The following is a 13,748-nucleotide window of genomic DNA, read 5'->3' as shown; positions in this document are numbered from 1 at the left end:
AAAAGGGAATATTATTTGAATGGGGAGAAATTACAACATGCTGTGGTGCAGAGGGACCTGGGGGTCCTTGTGCATGAATCCCAAAAGGTTAGTTTGCAGGTGCAGCAGGTAATCAGGAAGGTGAATGGAATGTTGGCCTTCATTGCGAGGGATGGAGTACAAAAGCAGGGAGGTCTTGCTGCAACTGTATAAGGTATTGGTAAGGCCGCACCTGGAGTACTGCATGCAGTTTTGGTTACCTTACTTAAGGTAGGATATACTAGCTTTGGAAGGGGTACAGAGACGATTCACTAGGTTGATTCCAGAAATGAGGGGGTTACCTTATGATGATAGATTGAGTAGACTGGGTCTTTACTCATTGGAGTTCAGAAGGATGAGTGGTGATCTTGTCGAAACATTTAAAATCATGAAAGGGATAGACAAGATAGAGGCAGAGAGGTTGTTTCCACTGGTAAGGGAGACTAGAACTAGGGGGCACAGCCTCAAAATACAGAGGAGCCAATTTAAAACCGAGTTGAGAAAGAATTTCTTCTCCCAGAGGGTTGTGAATCTGTGGAATTCTCTGCCCAAGGAAGCAGTTGAGGCTGCCTCATTGAATGTTTTCAAGTCAAAGATAGATAGATTTTTAACCAATAAGGGAATTAAGGATTACGGGGAGAGGGCGGGTAAGTGGAGCTGATGTCGGTACCAGTCCTAATACAAAGAACCAAATGTTGTTGCGAGATGTCGGGAATAGAGTGTCGCCTAGAGCAGCAAGCGAGCGAATTTGGGAGGGTAAAGGCGCGGAGCCTGATACCCTGCCCCAGGTCTATCCCACGCTGCAGTCACCCGATGGCACCATTCACCACGGACCTGGAAACGAAAACGGCGCCAATACGTGCAGTTGGCCGCCGTTGCCCACCACCCGGGTGGAGACGGTGCAGCCCCCAGATCCAGTCGGTACCTCGGCCATGTACGGGAACGAAAGGTCAGGACCAACGAGTTCCCCAAACGTGACCTGGAACAGCCAGTTTCCCTGAGAGAGCAGGCAGAAGACTCTGCAGCCCTCAAAGGAGGACCGGGAGGCCACACACATTTGTGGCTCTGCCCACCACTAGGCAACAGCAAAGGCCCCGAATCCTGGCTCAGTGAGCGAATCAGGCCACCCCGCTAGCAGGGGACACAGCACCGCCATCAGACGACTAGGACCCCATCCGGTTGCTCTGGAACTAGTGTCCTCGCATACCTGTACTGCTACCGCAGTACTGACCATGACTAAACCATGAATGCAACCTACCCAGTCCTGGCGCACGACCGTAAAATGTAACGAATGTAAGTCATGGAACCTAGGTGCCACGAGACAAATTTTAAAAAAATATTTTCTTCCTTTCTTTGTGCTTGCACTGTGTCTGATCCTGTATGTAAATGTAATGGGCCAGCTGCAGGATCTCACTGTGGGGGTGGAAAATGGATGTATGTAGCCATGAACACACACATGGATCACATCCAGAACCCACTGGAACCTCCACTGCATCATCGAACCATCCAATCTGATAACCACTACACAATGCTGTGGCAAATGGACTTGGGGGTTAACAGGGAGAGGGCCAAGCCAAAGCACAGCCAAGGTGCAAGGGCTATTGGCACTTAAGTCTTGGGAGAGCTAAGCCAGAGCACATAGTGCAAAGGTAATTAGCACAGAGGACTTGGGGGAGAGTGATGTTGTATATGCAGACTATGGATGTCCTCTATGTGTCGTCATTGTGAGATTGTATAAGATGGAGACTTGTTCACCTGATGTACTTTCAATAAGGTTCACACTGTGTACATACATTCTGGCACCACTAGAGGGTGCAACTGGTGGAGACCAGGGGTTTCCTGCCCTGGTGGCAGGGCCCTGTATAAAAGGCTGCACACCATGCTTGCACAGCATTCTGGAGTTTGGAATAAAGGACCAAGGTCACTACAGTTCGAGTACAACACATTGCCTTGTGGAGTCATTCATAAGTACACCATAGACATAACATAAACATTTAGTTTTGGCCTGTGATGCATCGTCATATGGAATTGGTTGTGTACTCCAACAAGCCAATGAATCGGGGAAATTTCAACCTGTCGCGTATGCATCCAAAAGTTTCTCTAAAGCAGAAAGACACTACAGCATGATAGAAAAAGAAGCTGTAGCGTGTGTGTATGGTGTTAAAAAGATGCAGCAATACCTGTTCGGTCTGAGGTTCGAATTAGAAACTGATGACAAGCCGCTCATTTCATTGTTTTCCGAGAGCAAAGGTATCAATACCAACGCTTCATCCCGCATCCAAAGGTGGGGCTGACATTATCTGCCTATGATTATGTCATTCGCCACAGACCTGGCACAAAGAATTGTGCCGATGCTTTCAGCCAGTTGCCGTTGCCCACACCGGAGGTGGAAACGCCACAACCGCAGATCTAATATTAAACATGGATGCTGTTGAGAGTGGTGAAGGAACCCCTATCATGGCTCAACAAGTTAAGACCTGGACCAGCCAGGACCTGATTTTATCGGTGGTAAAGCATTGCATCCTCAAAGGGGATTGGTCTGCCATACCTAAGCAAATGTGCGAGGAGGCCAAACTGTACATTCATCGCAAGGACGAACTGTCTATTTAAGCAGATTGCATATTGTGGGGCGTTGCGTTGCAATACCCAAGAAAGGAAGAAAGAAGTTTGTGTGTGAGTTACACAGTACACATCCTGGTATAGTGATAATGAAGGCCATCGCCAGGTCCCATTTACGGTGGCCAGGAATTGATTCTGAGCTGGAAGCATGCGTGCATCAGTGCAACACTTGCATGCAGCTCAGCAAAGCACCAGCGGAATCGCCGCTGAGTCTGTGGTCGTGGCCATCCAAACCTTGGTCCAGGACCCATGTAGACTTCCTGGGCAAGATGTTTTTAATGGTGGTGGATGCTTATTCGAAGTGGATAGAATGCATATTCATGTCAGCCAACACGTCCACGGCAACCATAGAGAATCTCAATGTCATGTTCGCGACTGATGGTCTGCCTGACGTAGCAGCGAGCGACAATGGGTCATGCTTCACCAGTCAGGAGTTTCAGGAGTTTGTGAAACTTAATGGCATAAAACATGTAAGGTCAGCACCATATAAAACATGTAAAGCCTGCATCCTGAATGGGCAAGCCGAACGTACAGTACAAACTATCAAGCAAAGCATGAGGAGAGTAACCCAAGGGTCACTGCAGACCCGCTTGTCCTGCATACTGCTGAGTTACAGGACAAGACCCCACACACTCACAGGGATCTCGCCTGCTGAACTCATGATGAAAAGAGGTCTTAAGACCAAGCTATCTCTGGTACACCCAGAATTAAATAATCATTTTGAATACAGAAGACAAAGTCAACAAGGGTACCACGATCGCGCAACTGTGTCACACGAGATTTCTGATAATGATCCTGTATATGTGTTAAACTATGGTCAGGGTCCCAAATGGATCACTGCGACAGTCATAGCCAAGGAGAGCAACAGAGTATTCGTTCTTATGCTCAAGAATGGGCAAACACATGGATCAGACAAAGCTGAGGCACACAGACGAGCCAGAACAGTCGGACGAAGAAACCATCGACGACCAACCAACCTACCAGCAGTCTTCAGAGGACTCAAGTGAACCCAGAATTTCCATCACGGACCTGTTCAATAAAAATGGACTTGCAATTTCTGACAGAGTCACTGCCACCCCCAACAAGTCAGCCATCCAGCCATCAGCCACAACAGACCCAAGGCTGGAATCGAACTGAGATGGTCAACCCGGGAGCGCAAAGCACCAGACCGTCTCAACCTGTGAAAGACTGTGATAAGATCTCAGAGGGGGGTATTGTCATGTATGTACATTCTTTTTGTAGCCACCAGATGGCGTCATTGTTGGAGGTCACTGAGCAGCACGCACATGGTGCTGCTCAGGTATAAAAGGCCAGCCATTTTGAGAGTCAGGCACTTTGGGCCTAAATAAAGCAGAGCCAACCTTGCTTAGTTAAACAATACTCAGTTTTAACCTTTATTGCATATGTAACAATCCTTGTTTGCACCCACTCCAGTGCCTCTATATCCTTTTTATAATGTGACGACCAGAATTGTACACACAACTCCGTGGACCCGAAATTCATCGACATACCACCCACTAACTGCCCAAAAATACAAGTTTCATCAAAAAACAGGTACATACCGCCGATTCATCGCTGATATACCGCCGAGCGGTATGCACACCGTGTGCCATGTAGAACCGGCCACATACCACCCAAAAAGTGCAAGTTTCATGACATACCATCGGAGCTGCATACTGTCCTAGAGAAGCTGATTTTACCCGATCTTGAGTGGGTGGGAAGGGGCGGTAGAGCTCGATGCCGTCATTTTGAAATCGGGAACAGTCAGCAAAAGCAGCACCTCAGTATTTCAGAGATGAACAGTGACGTTACAGTGCGATTTACAGTGGGAAAGGTATTTTTATTAGTACACTATTAAGATAGTACATTATTAAGATAGAAGGCATTTGAGTTAATATTCTTTTCATTGAAAACTCATTTGAGTTTATCTCACGATATTTAAGGAGATTCTGGATATTTAAAAAGAATGGGGCCTGTACTATCTCCATCTGTATTGCTGACAACTTTTCGAATGCAGGATCCAGATGGGAAAAGGTTTATTGAGCAGAATTATCAGGGTGATGGAGCAGGTCGCAGACTGATGAGGTGGAGGTCTTACCTCCAAAGGATTTTCAGGGAGAAGCGCTCATACTTGGACCTGACCGATCCACAGTGCGTCTGAAGGCTGCACTTCCAAAAAGAGGTGATCAATGAGATTTTACAGCTCATTAAGGCAGACCTGCAGCCCAGTACCACCAACGTTACTGCACTCTTTGTCAAGGTGAAAGTGTCTGCGGGACTTTCCTTTCATGCATGCGGCTTTTTTCAGGCAACAGCTGGGGACATATGCACCATTTCTCAGCACGCTACTCATCGCTGTATTCGACACTGAAGCACTGTATGCATGCTGGATGGAATTTATAAACTTCCTATTGACCAGGGAGGCAAAGAGTGAGAGGGCTTTGGGTTTTGCATGCATTGCCGACTTCCCCAAGGTGCAGGGTGCTGGTGACTGTACCAATATTGCTCTGCGATGTACAGGAGATGTACAGAAACCATAAGGGATTCCATTCCCTCAACGTGCAGCTTGTATGCGAACATACACAGCGCATAATGGCAGTGAATGCCTATTTTCCAGGGAGAATCCATGATGCGCTCATCTTGAGTGAGTGCACTGTGTTTGACATGTTGAAGTCTGACCACAAGGTAAATGCTGGATGCTGGGGGTCAAATGGTACAGCCTCGCCACCTGGTTCTTGACCCCCCTGTGGAACCCTCAGACAGAAGCTGGGCAATGATATAATAAGAGCCATATAGCCACATAGTAATATTATTGAAAAGACAATTGGAGTGTTGAAGCAGCGTTTTCGATGCTTGGACCACTCAGGAGGCAGGCTGCAATACCACTCTGAGCAGGTTGCTCAGTTCACAGTGGTGTGCTGCATGTTGCATAATTTAGCAATCAGGCGGGAACAGGAATTGCCACAGGGGACTGCGGGACCACCTGAGGAGACAGGGGAGGAAGAAGAGGAAAATGAGGGGGAGAAGGATGAGGAGGAGCTTCCAGATGAACACATTGCACCACCGCCAACCCCCCCCCTCCCCCCCCCCCCAGCAACACAGCAGAGGGCAGGTGGAGCGTATGCCACTGCAAAATTGTTACATTAGCAGCTGATAAATGAACACTTTGCTTGAATGTGGAGAGCTGCGTTTTGGGACCTTGATTGTTACCCCAAAAGTTTGACATTGTACAAGAGTTTGAAACGTTTATGTAAAAATGTAAAATATATCGAACAATTGTAAAACTTTGTCAAATTTATAACTATAACTCTGAACAACTGTAACAACTTTAACAATGTTAACAACTTGAAATAAATTTAAAAAAATCAAACTTCACCTATTTTAAATGAACAATGAACACTTGACTGCAGCAAAGCATCCTTTACTGTCCTCGACTTCCACCTCAACCGTGTACACCCCCATCCTTCAGACTCACCCCCCTCCCCCCTTTTCTTACCCCCACCCTTCCCTTTCCCACTGCCCCTGAGCTCGGACCTCCCTGTGGTGGTACCAAGCCGGCATGCAACAGTGCACCCCGAATGCTATTGCTGTCATTGGGGGTCAGACATCGCAAGTGCAATAAATGGGGCCTCAGGAGAAGCTCGTGATCTGGGAGGCATGGCTTCAGGGTAGGAAGTTGCTAGCAGCTCCCCACCCTTAGGTGCTGTCGACCCGACTACTATGGCACGGGGGGATTCCATGCAATATCCCGATCCCATTGATTGCTGCATAGCATCGATGGAGTCAGCAGTTCGCTCCATCGCGGTGACCAAGTGCGACATATCCTCCGACTGTCATTCTGATAGAGCCGCGATGTTTCAGGCTATTGTAGTCATGGCCTTAAACAGCTCTCGACATGTCGACGTTGGCCTGTGACAGATGCACTGTGTCCTGGAACATGCCTAACTATTGTGCAGCAACAGACCTTTTCTGCACCAACCTTCGTTGCTGCGGCAAAGGCACTGCAGCACTGGGGGTGCATTACTGCACATGCTTGGTCCCACAGAATCAGAGGAGCTATGGGGGAGTCACCTGAATATAGAGTTGGTGGTGGAGGATGTTCCAGCTGGCCTACATGGAACTGTTATATCCTCCTCTGTCCCCACTCTCACCTCCACTGGCTCCAGGATGAGCTGCTCTTCTTCTTCCTCTTCATCATCTCTGGCAGGGGTGACGTCGGGAGAGGGCTGGGTGAAACCAGAGATAGAGGCAGTGGGTCTGTCGTCTGGTCTCTCTGCGGAGCTCTGGTCTGAATCCTCCGAGCCTGGAAGTACAAAACAACAATTAAAAGTGCTTGGCACTGGGGGAGGGGTCAGGGTTAGGTGAGTACATGAGTACAATGACGTAGCGCAGTCTTACTTAAATGTTCACCTCTGCTGCATTACAGCATTACATATCGCAGACAGACCATATTTTTATGCATGTACATATGCATTGCATTACATGCCCCCAACATTGAAGTTCATCATATGAGCCCAACATTACAGTGCAATAAACTTACATTACATTACATAAGGCCAACATTACAGTTACATTACATTACATGACATTGCACGACCGTAACACAGACGGGGATTGTATTGAACTGACCATCCTGTTTGGGTGGCTCAGCTCCAAAGCCGGTGGTGGCACGGTTGCTATCCCCGACCAGCGACAGGGCACGGATCTCAATCTCCGTCAATGGTTCTTGCGTTGGGGGTCCTCCCCTCATACGCTGCTGATCCGCTGCTATTGCAGATGTCTTCTTCTCCAGAAAGTGAAGTAAATGAAAGTAAATATCTTCAATCCATTTAACATCGCACATACACAGGTTCACACACACACACACACACACACATCAAAACACTGGATTGATCCTCGTCATTGCCTGAAAGCACAAATCCATCGGCGTTACCTTGGGATAAATAACATCATCCGTGTGACATTAAACCTACATTTACATGGTAGATGGCACCTGGGGGGGGGTGCATAAATAAAATCATTACTTACTCTTGCTACCCTCACCAGGTCATTCCACCTCTTACGACACCTTTCCCCGGTGCGTACCACTGTACTTGTGGAGGAGACAGCCTCCCCGATCTCGGCCCATATTTTGTTGTACTCATTTGGGGGGGGCTTTCCACCACCACCCTTCGTTAAGTCGGATTATCTCTCCGTGATGTTCGCCAGCAGGGCAGGTAGCTTTGTCTCGTCGAAGGCGGGCTCCCCACCTCCCGTCCTTCTCGATATTCCTGTGCTTCGCCTTCTTTTTCAGCATTTCCATTATATTTATATTTATTATATTTATCATATGATTTTTTATTTATAACATATGTATTATTATTATTGATATTGTATTATTATTTGTTATTAATATTATTTCATTCTGGAATCTCTAATGAAAACAACTGACCCTCGAATACTTTGCTGCTCCTTCTCACGCTATCTCCCTCGACTTCATCTTTCTGCGCATGCGCAGGTGAATGCACAGATGCGCAGGGAAAAAGCATCTGTGAGCAAAAAGCAAAAAAAAAATGTGCATATATGCAGTGCGGTGCCGCACCGTTCATCGACAAGAAAGTTGATCTTGATCGACTATAATGCAGCATACCACCTACTGCACACCTCTCGCATACCACCAAAAAAATTTCACCAAACTAGCAGTCTTCGGTCTTGGCGGTATTCTGGCGGTTTTAAACAACGCACCGCCGGAATACCGCCGAGAACTGGGCGGACCTTATGTCCTGATGAATTTCAGTCCATAAGTGTTGTCTAATTAAGGTTCAATACAAGTTTAGCTTAACTTTCCTACTTTTCAATTCTGTCCCTCGAGAAATAAATCCTAATGCTTCGCTTCCTGTGTCGCTACTTTTCATGATTTGTGCATTTGTACTCCAAGATCCCTTTCTTCTTCTACCCGATTTAGATTCTTATTTTTCAAGTAATATGTGACCTCCTTATTTTTCTTACTAAATGTAATACCTCACATTTATCTGTGTTGAAATTCATTAGCCAATTATTTATGCCTTCTTGTAATTCGTTGCAGTCCTTCTCAGTATTGACTATCCCTCCAATTTGAATAGTCTCGCTGTTATGATATTAGACTAGCAACAGGAATTCAAATCCCACAATGGCAATTTGTAACATTGATTTCAATAAGACTACTAATTTGTAGTTAGCAGTAAAAAAGACCATAAATTCTGCTGAGGTGTCATAAATACCCATACTGATTCATTAATGTCCTTCAGGAACATTACCTGCTCCCTACCTGCTCTAGTCTACATGTGACTTCAGTCCCACATATTGTGGGACCATAATCGCCCCCACCACCTTTTGGGGGCAACTGGGGATAGGCAAAAATGTGCTCTTGTCAGTGTTGTCCACAAATAATTAGAAAAAATATAAATGTAGATTTTTATGCTATTGATATGTAACTTTTTGCCAATTTAACATTGTACGAGCAATGATGGGCTAGCCTCAATGATAACACCTCTCGAAATGAAGTAAGTATTTTAGCCACACCCGGCTAAGTTGTATATTTAGTTGCATGAGAGAGATAGGTAGATGACATAAGAGATCAGTTGGTTTTACCAAATATTTTGTTAATTAGATGGAAAAAAATGGACTTGTGATTTTGGCTTCAAAGAGCTGAAGAACAGACTCAAACAGAAATATGACCCAGAAGCAATAACACTTACCCTTCCTTGTCATCCTGACTCTGGAGGTAGTAATTAATACTGTTCACCAAGAAGCTAAAAAGGTGGCTATAAAGTGACTTTGCCAGAAGGTCTCGGTAAAAATTTGCCACATCCACTGTGTGTCTCCTCAAAATCATATCCCCTAGAGTGAAAAAGAAAAAGAAAAATAGATTAGACTAGTTTTATGCTTTTTAGTAAGTTTACAAAATGTAATGAAGTAATTTTAAAAAGATTTCTGCACAATATGACACATACCTTTAAAATATTGAACGTCAGATGTTAAGGCTGAACTGAGGTCGTCAGGTGACACTTGCAGAATACCAGCCACTAGAAAACAACTTATTTTAAATTGTATGTTTACCAGCTCAGTTATTATCATTTCATAGTGGAGGCAGTTGAACAGAATTAAAAATACACTCAAAACCCATGCACTTCCCACCTAAGCTATGACACAGTAAGAGCTCAATTCTTTTCACACTATCAATAATAAAAGTTTTTTTAACATTTTGTTCTGGTGGAAGGCTGGTGAGATGTAGTGCACCCCTCAAGGTCAGAATGGTGCAACCGGTTAGGACAGGGCCCATTCATTGTTGGGACAAAGGCTAATGGAAATCTGGAATTCTATCTCTCAAGAGGCTGTGGATGCTGCGTCAATTGAAATTTTCAAGAATGAGATGAATAGACTTTTGTCAGGCAATGGCATGAAGAGATATGGATCAGAGGCGGATAAATGGAGTTGAAGTACAGATCAGCCATGATCTAATTGAATGGCAGAACAGACTTGAGGGGTTGAATGTCCCACTCCTGTCCCTACGTTCATATGGAATCTGCCTTCAAATTCAACAGAATGTGAAATTAAGGCCTCTTCCGCTCTATGCTGTCCTGGAATTAATTTGGGTGATGCTGAGTGAATCTGAGTTCACAACAAAAAGTTGCCTTGGATATGATATGAATTTAGATTGCCATTAGCCTCATTCAGAAAGGGAAAAAGGTTAAGTCAGCTGGGAAATTGATGTGTTGCATTGGTGTGTAAAGGGTATTCTCCAGCAGATGGCAGATTAAGTGACAGTGCTGGTGCAGGCTAGAGCGATCTTTACTCTGCATTTGATTGTGGTATCCCTGGTAATGAGTGCCTGATGGTGCCAAAAGTGGAAGTGTTCTGCTTATTAATAATGACAGGCCTCATATAATTTCAAACAATATTAAATAATTTATTTTTATATTTTCTACAGCATAAAAATCAGTTGCCCAAGAGAGATTGAATTGAATCTAATAATAATTTTGTATATAGTACAGAATAGTGTTTACAGTGTAGATTGTGTATATAGTAATTGGTGTATATCAGTGGTGCAGAATTGTGTATATGGTGAGAATTGTGTAATATGGTACACAATTATGTATACAGTACAGAATTATATATATTGTATAGAGTTGCAAAATCTGGCACAAGTCCACAACACACATGTAACAGAATGTACAATTCAAATTCCTGTGAACTTTTTGTAGATAACTATTCAATATATTTGTGACAGTGTAAATTCTCCAACATTTAAAAGGGCACTATCTTCATAAAAACTGGCAAATCATTTTTTTGTTTTCAGTGATGAAGCGATGTACAGCACTCCTCAGACAACGAAATGGGATTCCAAACATTTTTTCTCTGTATAGTTTCCATACAGACCTTCTACATGCCTTTTATTAAGGGGTAGATTTTGCGAATTGAGGCTCCTGCATCGAGCAGCAGGAGCACTTACAAGGAATCCAAGTTCAAGCACTTCCATGTCTGAATTCTCAATATACACTCAGCTGAATCATAAGATCTACCCTAGCAGGGTCCTCAAGTTATTTCAACCGTTCACAAAATATCAGGGATAATTTAGCTAGACTCCATGGGGATTCACTAACAGCGAGCACAGCAGTAGAGATGAGGCTAGCCCTGCTTTACCAATCTATATGATCACAATTTACCAATCTATATCATCTACCTATAGCTGTACAAAACTATTCTCATCAAGTAATCCTGTTTACTTGTGCATAGGTAGGACTGATACCGATAAGTGGCAGAGGATACTACTGGATTAATCAGAAATCAGGTGGGATGGAAGAGAATGCTGGAAGATTTTAGAATGTACACTGTGGTAGAAAGCCGAGACTTTGTCATACTGCATTTCCCCTCAGTGCCTGTGGAATGTCAAGTGGTGGTACAAAGTGTTCAGCGTTATGCTGGCTCCACCTGCTGGTGTATTTCTGTTATTCTCACATCCAGACACTCACAGACAGTATGCTGGCAGCTATTTGGTCTTGAGCACACTGACCTTGTTCCAGTAATTGTACATCTGAAACGTATGCTGTCTCGGTATCTGTTCGAGCCAAAAATTGGATATCCCCAAGAAGCAAGATCGCAGACAGAATTAGAAACAGGTTGTCAACTTCCTAAACCAGAAAAACAAAACACAGTGAAGAATCTCAGGGCTGCTTCAATCGTCTCCGAGTTTAATTTCCTGTTAAACTGTAACAGGACAATATATGTTTTGATCAGTTCTAAATAGCAGGTTACCAGTCAGTAATATTTTAAACACAGTGCTATAATTTACTAAATATACATTTATTTTAATATTTTCTGCACTGGATCTCGATTTTCAAGTTGCATTGCTAGTGCTCAAATTTAAGCATAAATATTTTGCTATTTTTTTGCTGAGGATTAGAATTTCATTATGTAGTCTGGTGACACTTCTCAATCTTGATGACAAATTCCAATACTTGTCAACAGAAAATTGGCAACTGGGTAACAGTTTTTGGGTTGGCTTGCAGGAATCATTTTGAAAGGAAGTCACACAAATCAAATATCCAGGTATACAAGTTATTTTGTCAAATTGTATGCCATTGTATGCCATTCCACTTCACTAAGAAATCCAAAGCTAATTTCATTTTGTTGCATGATTGAAGTCACATTAATTGATCATATTATTGATTCCTACTATTGACACCTGAAGACATCCATGCAGCACTGATGTTTAAGGAACTCTTATTACACACATATACACTGGAATTCATATTGACTGTATTTTGGGAGCAAGACTAATACAGTGTTAAAGCCAAGATCATTGTCTTTTTGAGGGAATTGCAAGGCTGATAATAGTCAATATTTTAACTATTGTACATTGTGGGGTAGACTTTTGATGGGCCCATTCATCGGATGGGCAGAGAACAGAGTGAGCTCACTGCCATCCTGATGACCTTAGCCGAAGGTCCAAAATGTTTTCACTTTGGGTCTTATTAGAATAATATTGGTGAAAGTCTGCTTGTTTGAAGCATGAATGGGCAGCTTGCTAATCAAGGGAACGGGTGGGAAATCCAGTGGCTCCTCCATGAGTTTGTAGTAGGCGGAGGTCGAGCATTCCTCTTGTAATTTCTCTAATTTGTTTGCATATTTCTTCCACCACTTCCCTTCCATCATCATCATCATCATAGGTGTTATCTATATACCTTGTACAGCCATCAGAGGGCTCATCCCCTGGAGTCCCAAGGGACTCCACAATCCCTTGGGAACACAGGTACTTAAGGAGGCCTCACAGGCTGAGGGGCACTCTGGAGACCTGCAATAAAGACTAAGGTCACACTTTACTTTGAGCTCACAATATCCAGTAAGACTCTTTATTCATATACAATAACTGGCGACGAGATACAGATGACGAACCGAACAATGCAGAGAACAGTGGGCATCCTGGAGAAATTTTCGGAGGGAGATGATTGGTAAACCTTCATGGAGCGACTCGACCAATACTTCGTGGCCAACGAGCTGGAAGGAGAAGCGAACGCTGCCAAACAAAGGGCGATTCTCCTCACCATCTGCGAGGCACCAACGTATGACCTCATGAAAAATCTGCTTGCTCCAGCGAAACCCACAGAGAAATCGTATAATGATTTCTGCACACTGGTCTGGGAGCATCTGAACCCGAAGGAAAGCGTTCTGATGACGAGGTACCGGTTCTACACTTACAAAAGGTCTGAAAGCCAGGAAGTAGCGAGTTCTGTCGCCGAGCTAAGACGCCTTGCAGGACATTGCGAATTTGAAGGACATTTGGTGCACATGCTCAAAGACGTTTTAGTACTTGGCATTGGCCATGAAGTGATACTTCACAAACTTTTGACTGTAGAGACCCCAACCTTGAGTAAGGCCATAGCGATAGCCTAGGTGTTCAATGCCACCAGTGACAATACTAAGCAAATCTCTCAGCACACAAATGCTGCTACAAGTAGTGAACGAAGTGATGTTGTTTTTAAATCGCAACATACAGGGCAGGCCCCACATACCTGCAACTGCATGTCCGCAGATGTCTCAGAGTCCATCATCAAGGGTGATGACTGCAAGGTCATTAACACCTTGTTGGCGCT

The 13,748-nt window shown here is 44.2% G+C and overlaps 1 protein-coding gene across 1 annotated transcript in view; it reads right to left on the bottom strand.

The window, feature by feature from the left end:
• Positions 1–13,748, bottom strand: part of myo16 (myosin XVI) — a 1,091,439-nt gene that overhangs the window by 544,106 nt on the left and 533,585 nt on the right. Inside the window, exons 17-19 of the mRNA XM_070891428.1 lie at positions 11,669–11,786; positions 9,609–9,680; positions 9,354–9,495 (exon numbers count right to left, since the gene is read on the bottom strand). Coding sequence (XP_070747529.1) covers positions 9,354–9,495; positions 9,609–9,680; positions 11,669–11,786 — 332 coding nt within the window. The remainder of the gene's footprint in view (positions 1–9,353; positions 9,496–9,608; positions 9,681–11,668; positions 11,787–13,748) is intronic.

Source organism: Pristiophorus japonicus, chromosome 10 (genome assembly GCF_044704955.1).
Source record: "Pristiophorus japonicus isolate sPriJap1 chromosome 10, sPriJap1.hap1, whole genome shotgun sequence".
Lineage (NCBI taxonomy): Eukaryota > Metazoa > Chordata > Chondrichthyes > Pristiophoridae > Pristiophorus > Pristiophorus japonicus.
This window is presented reverse-complemented; position numbering and strand designations above follow the sequence as displayed.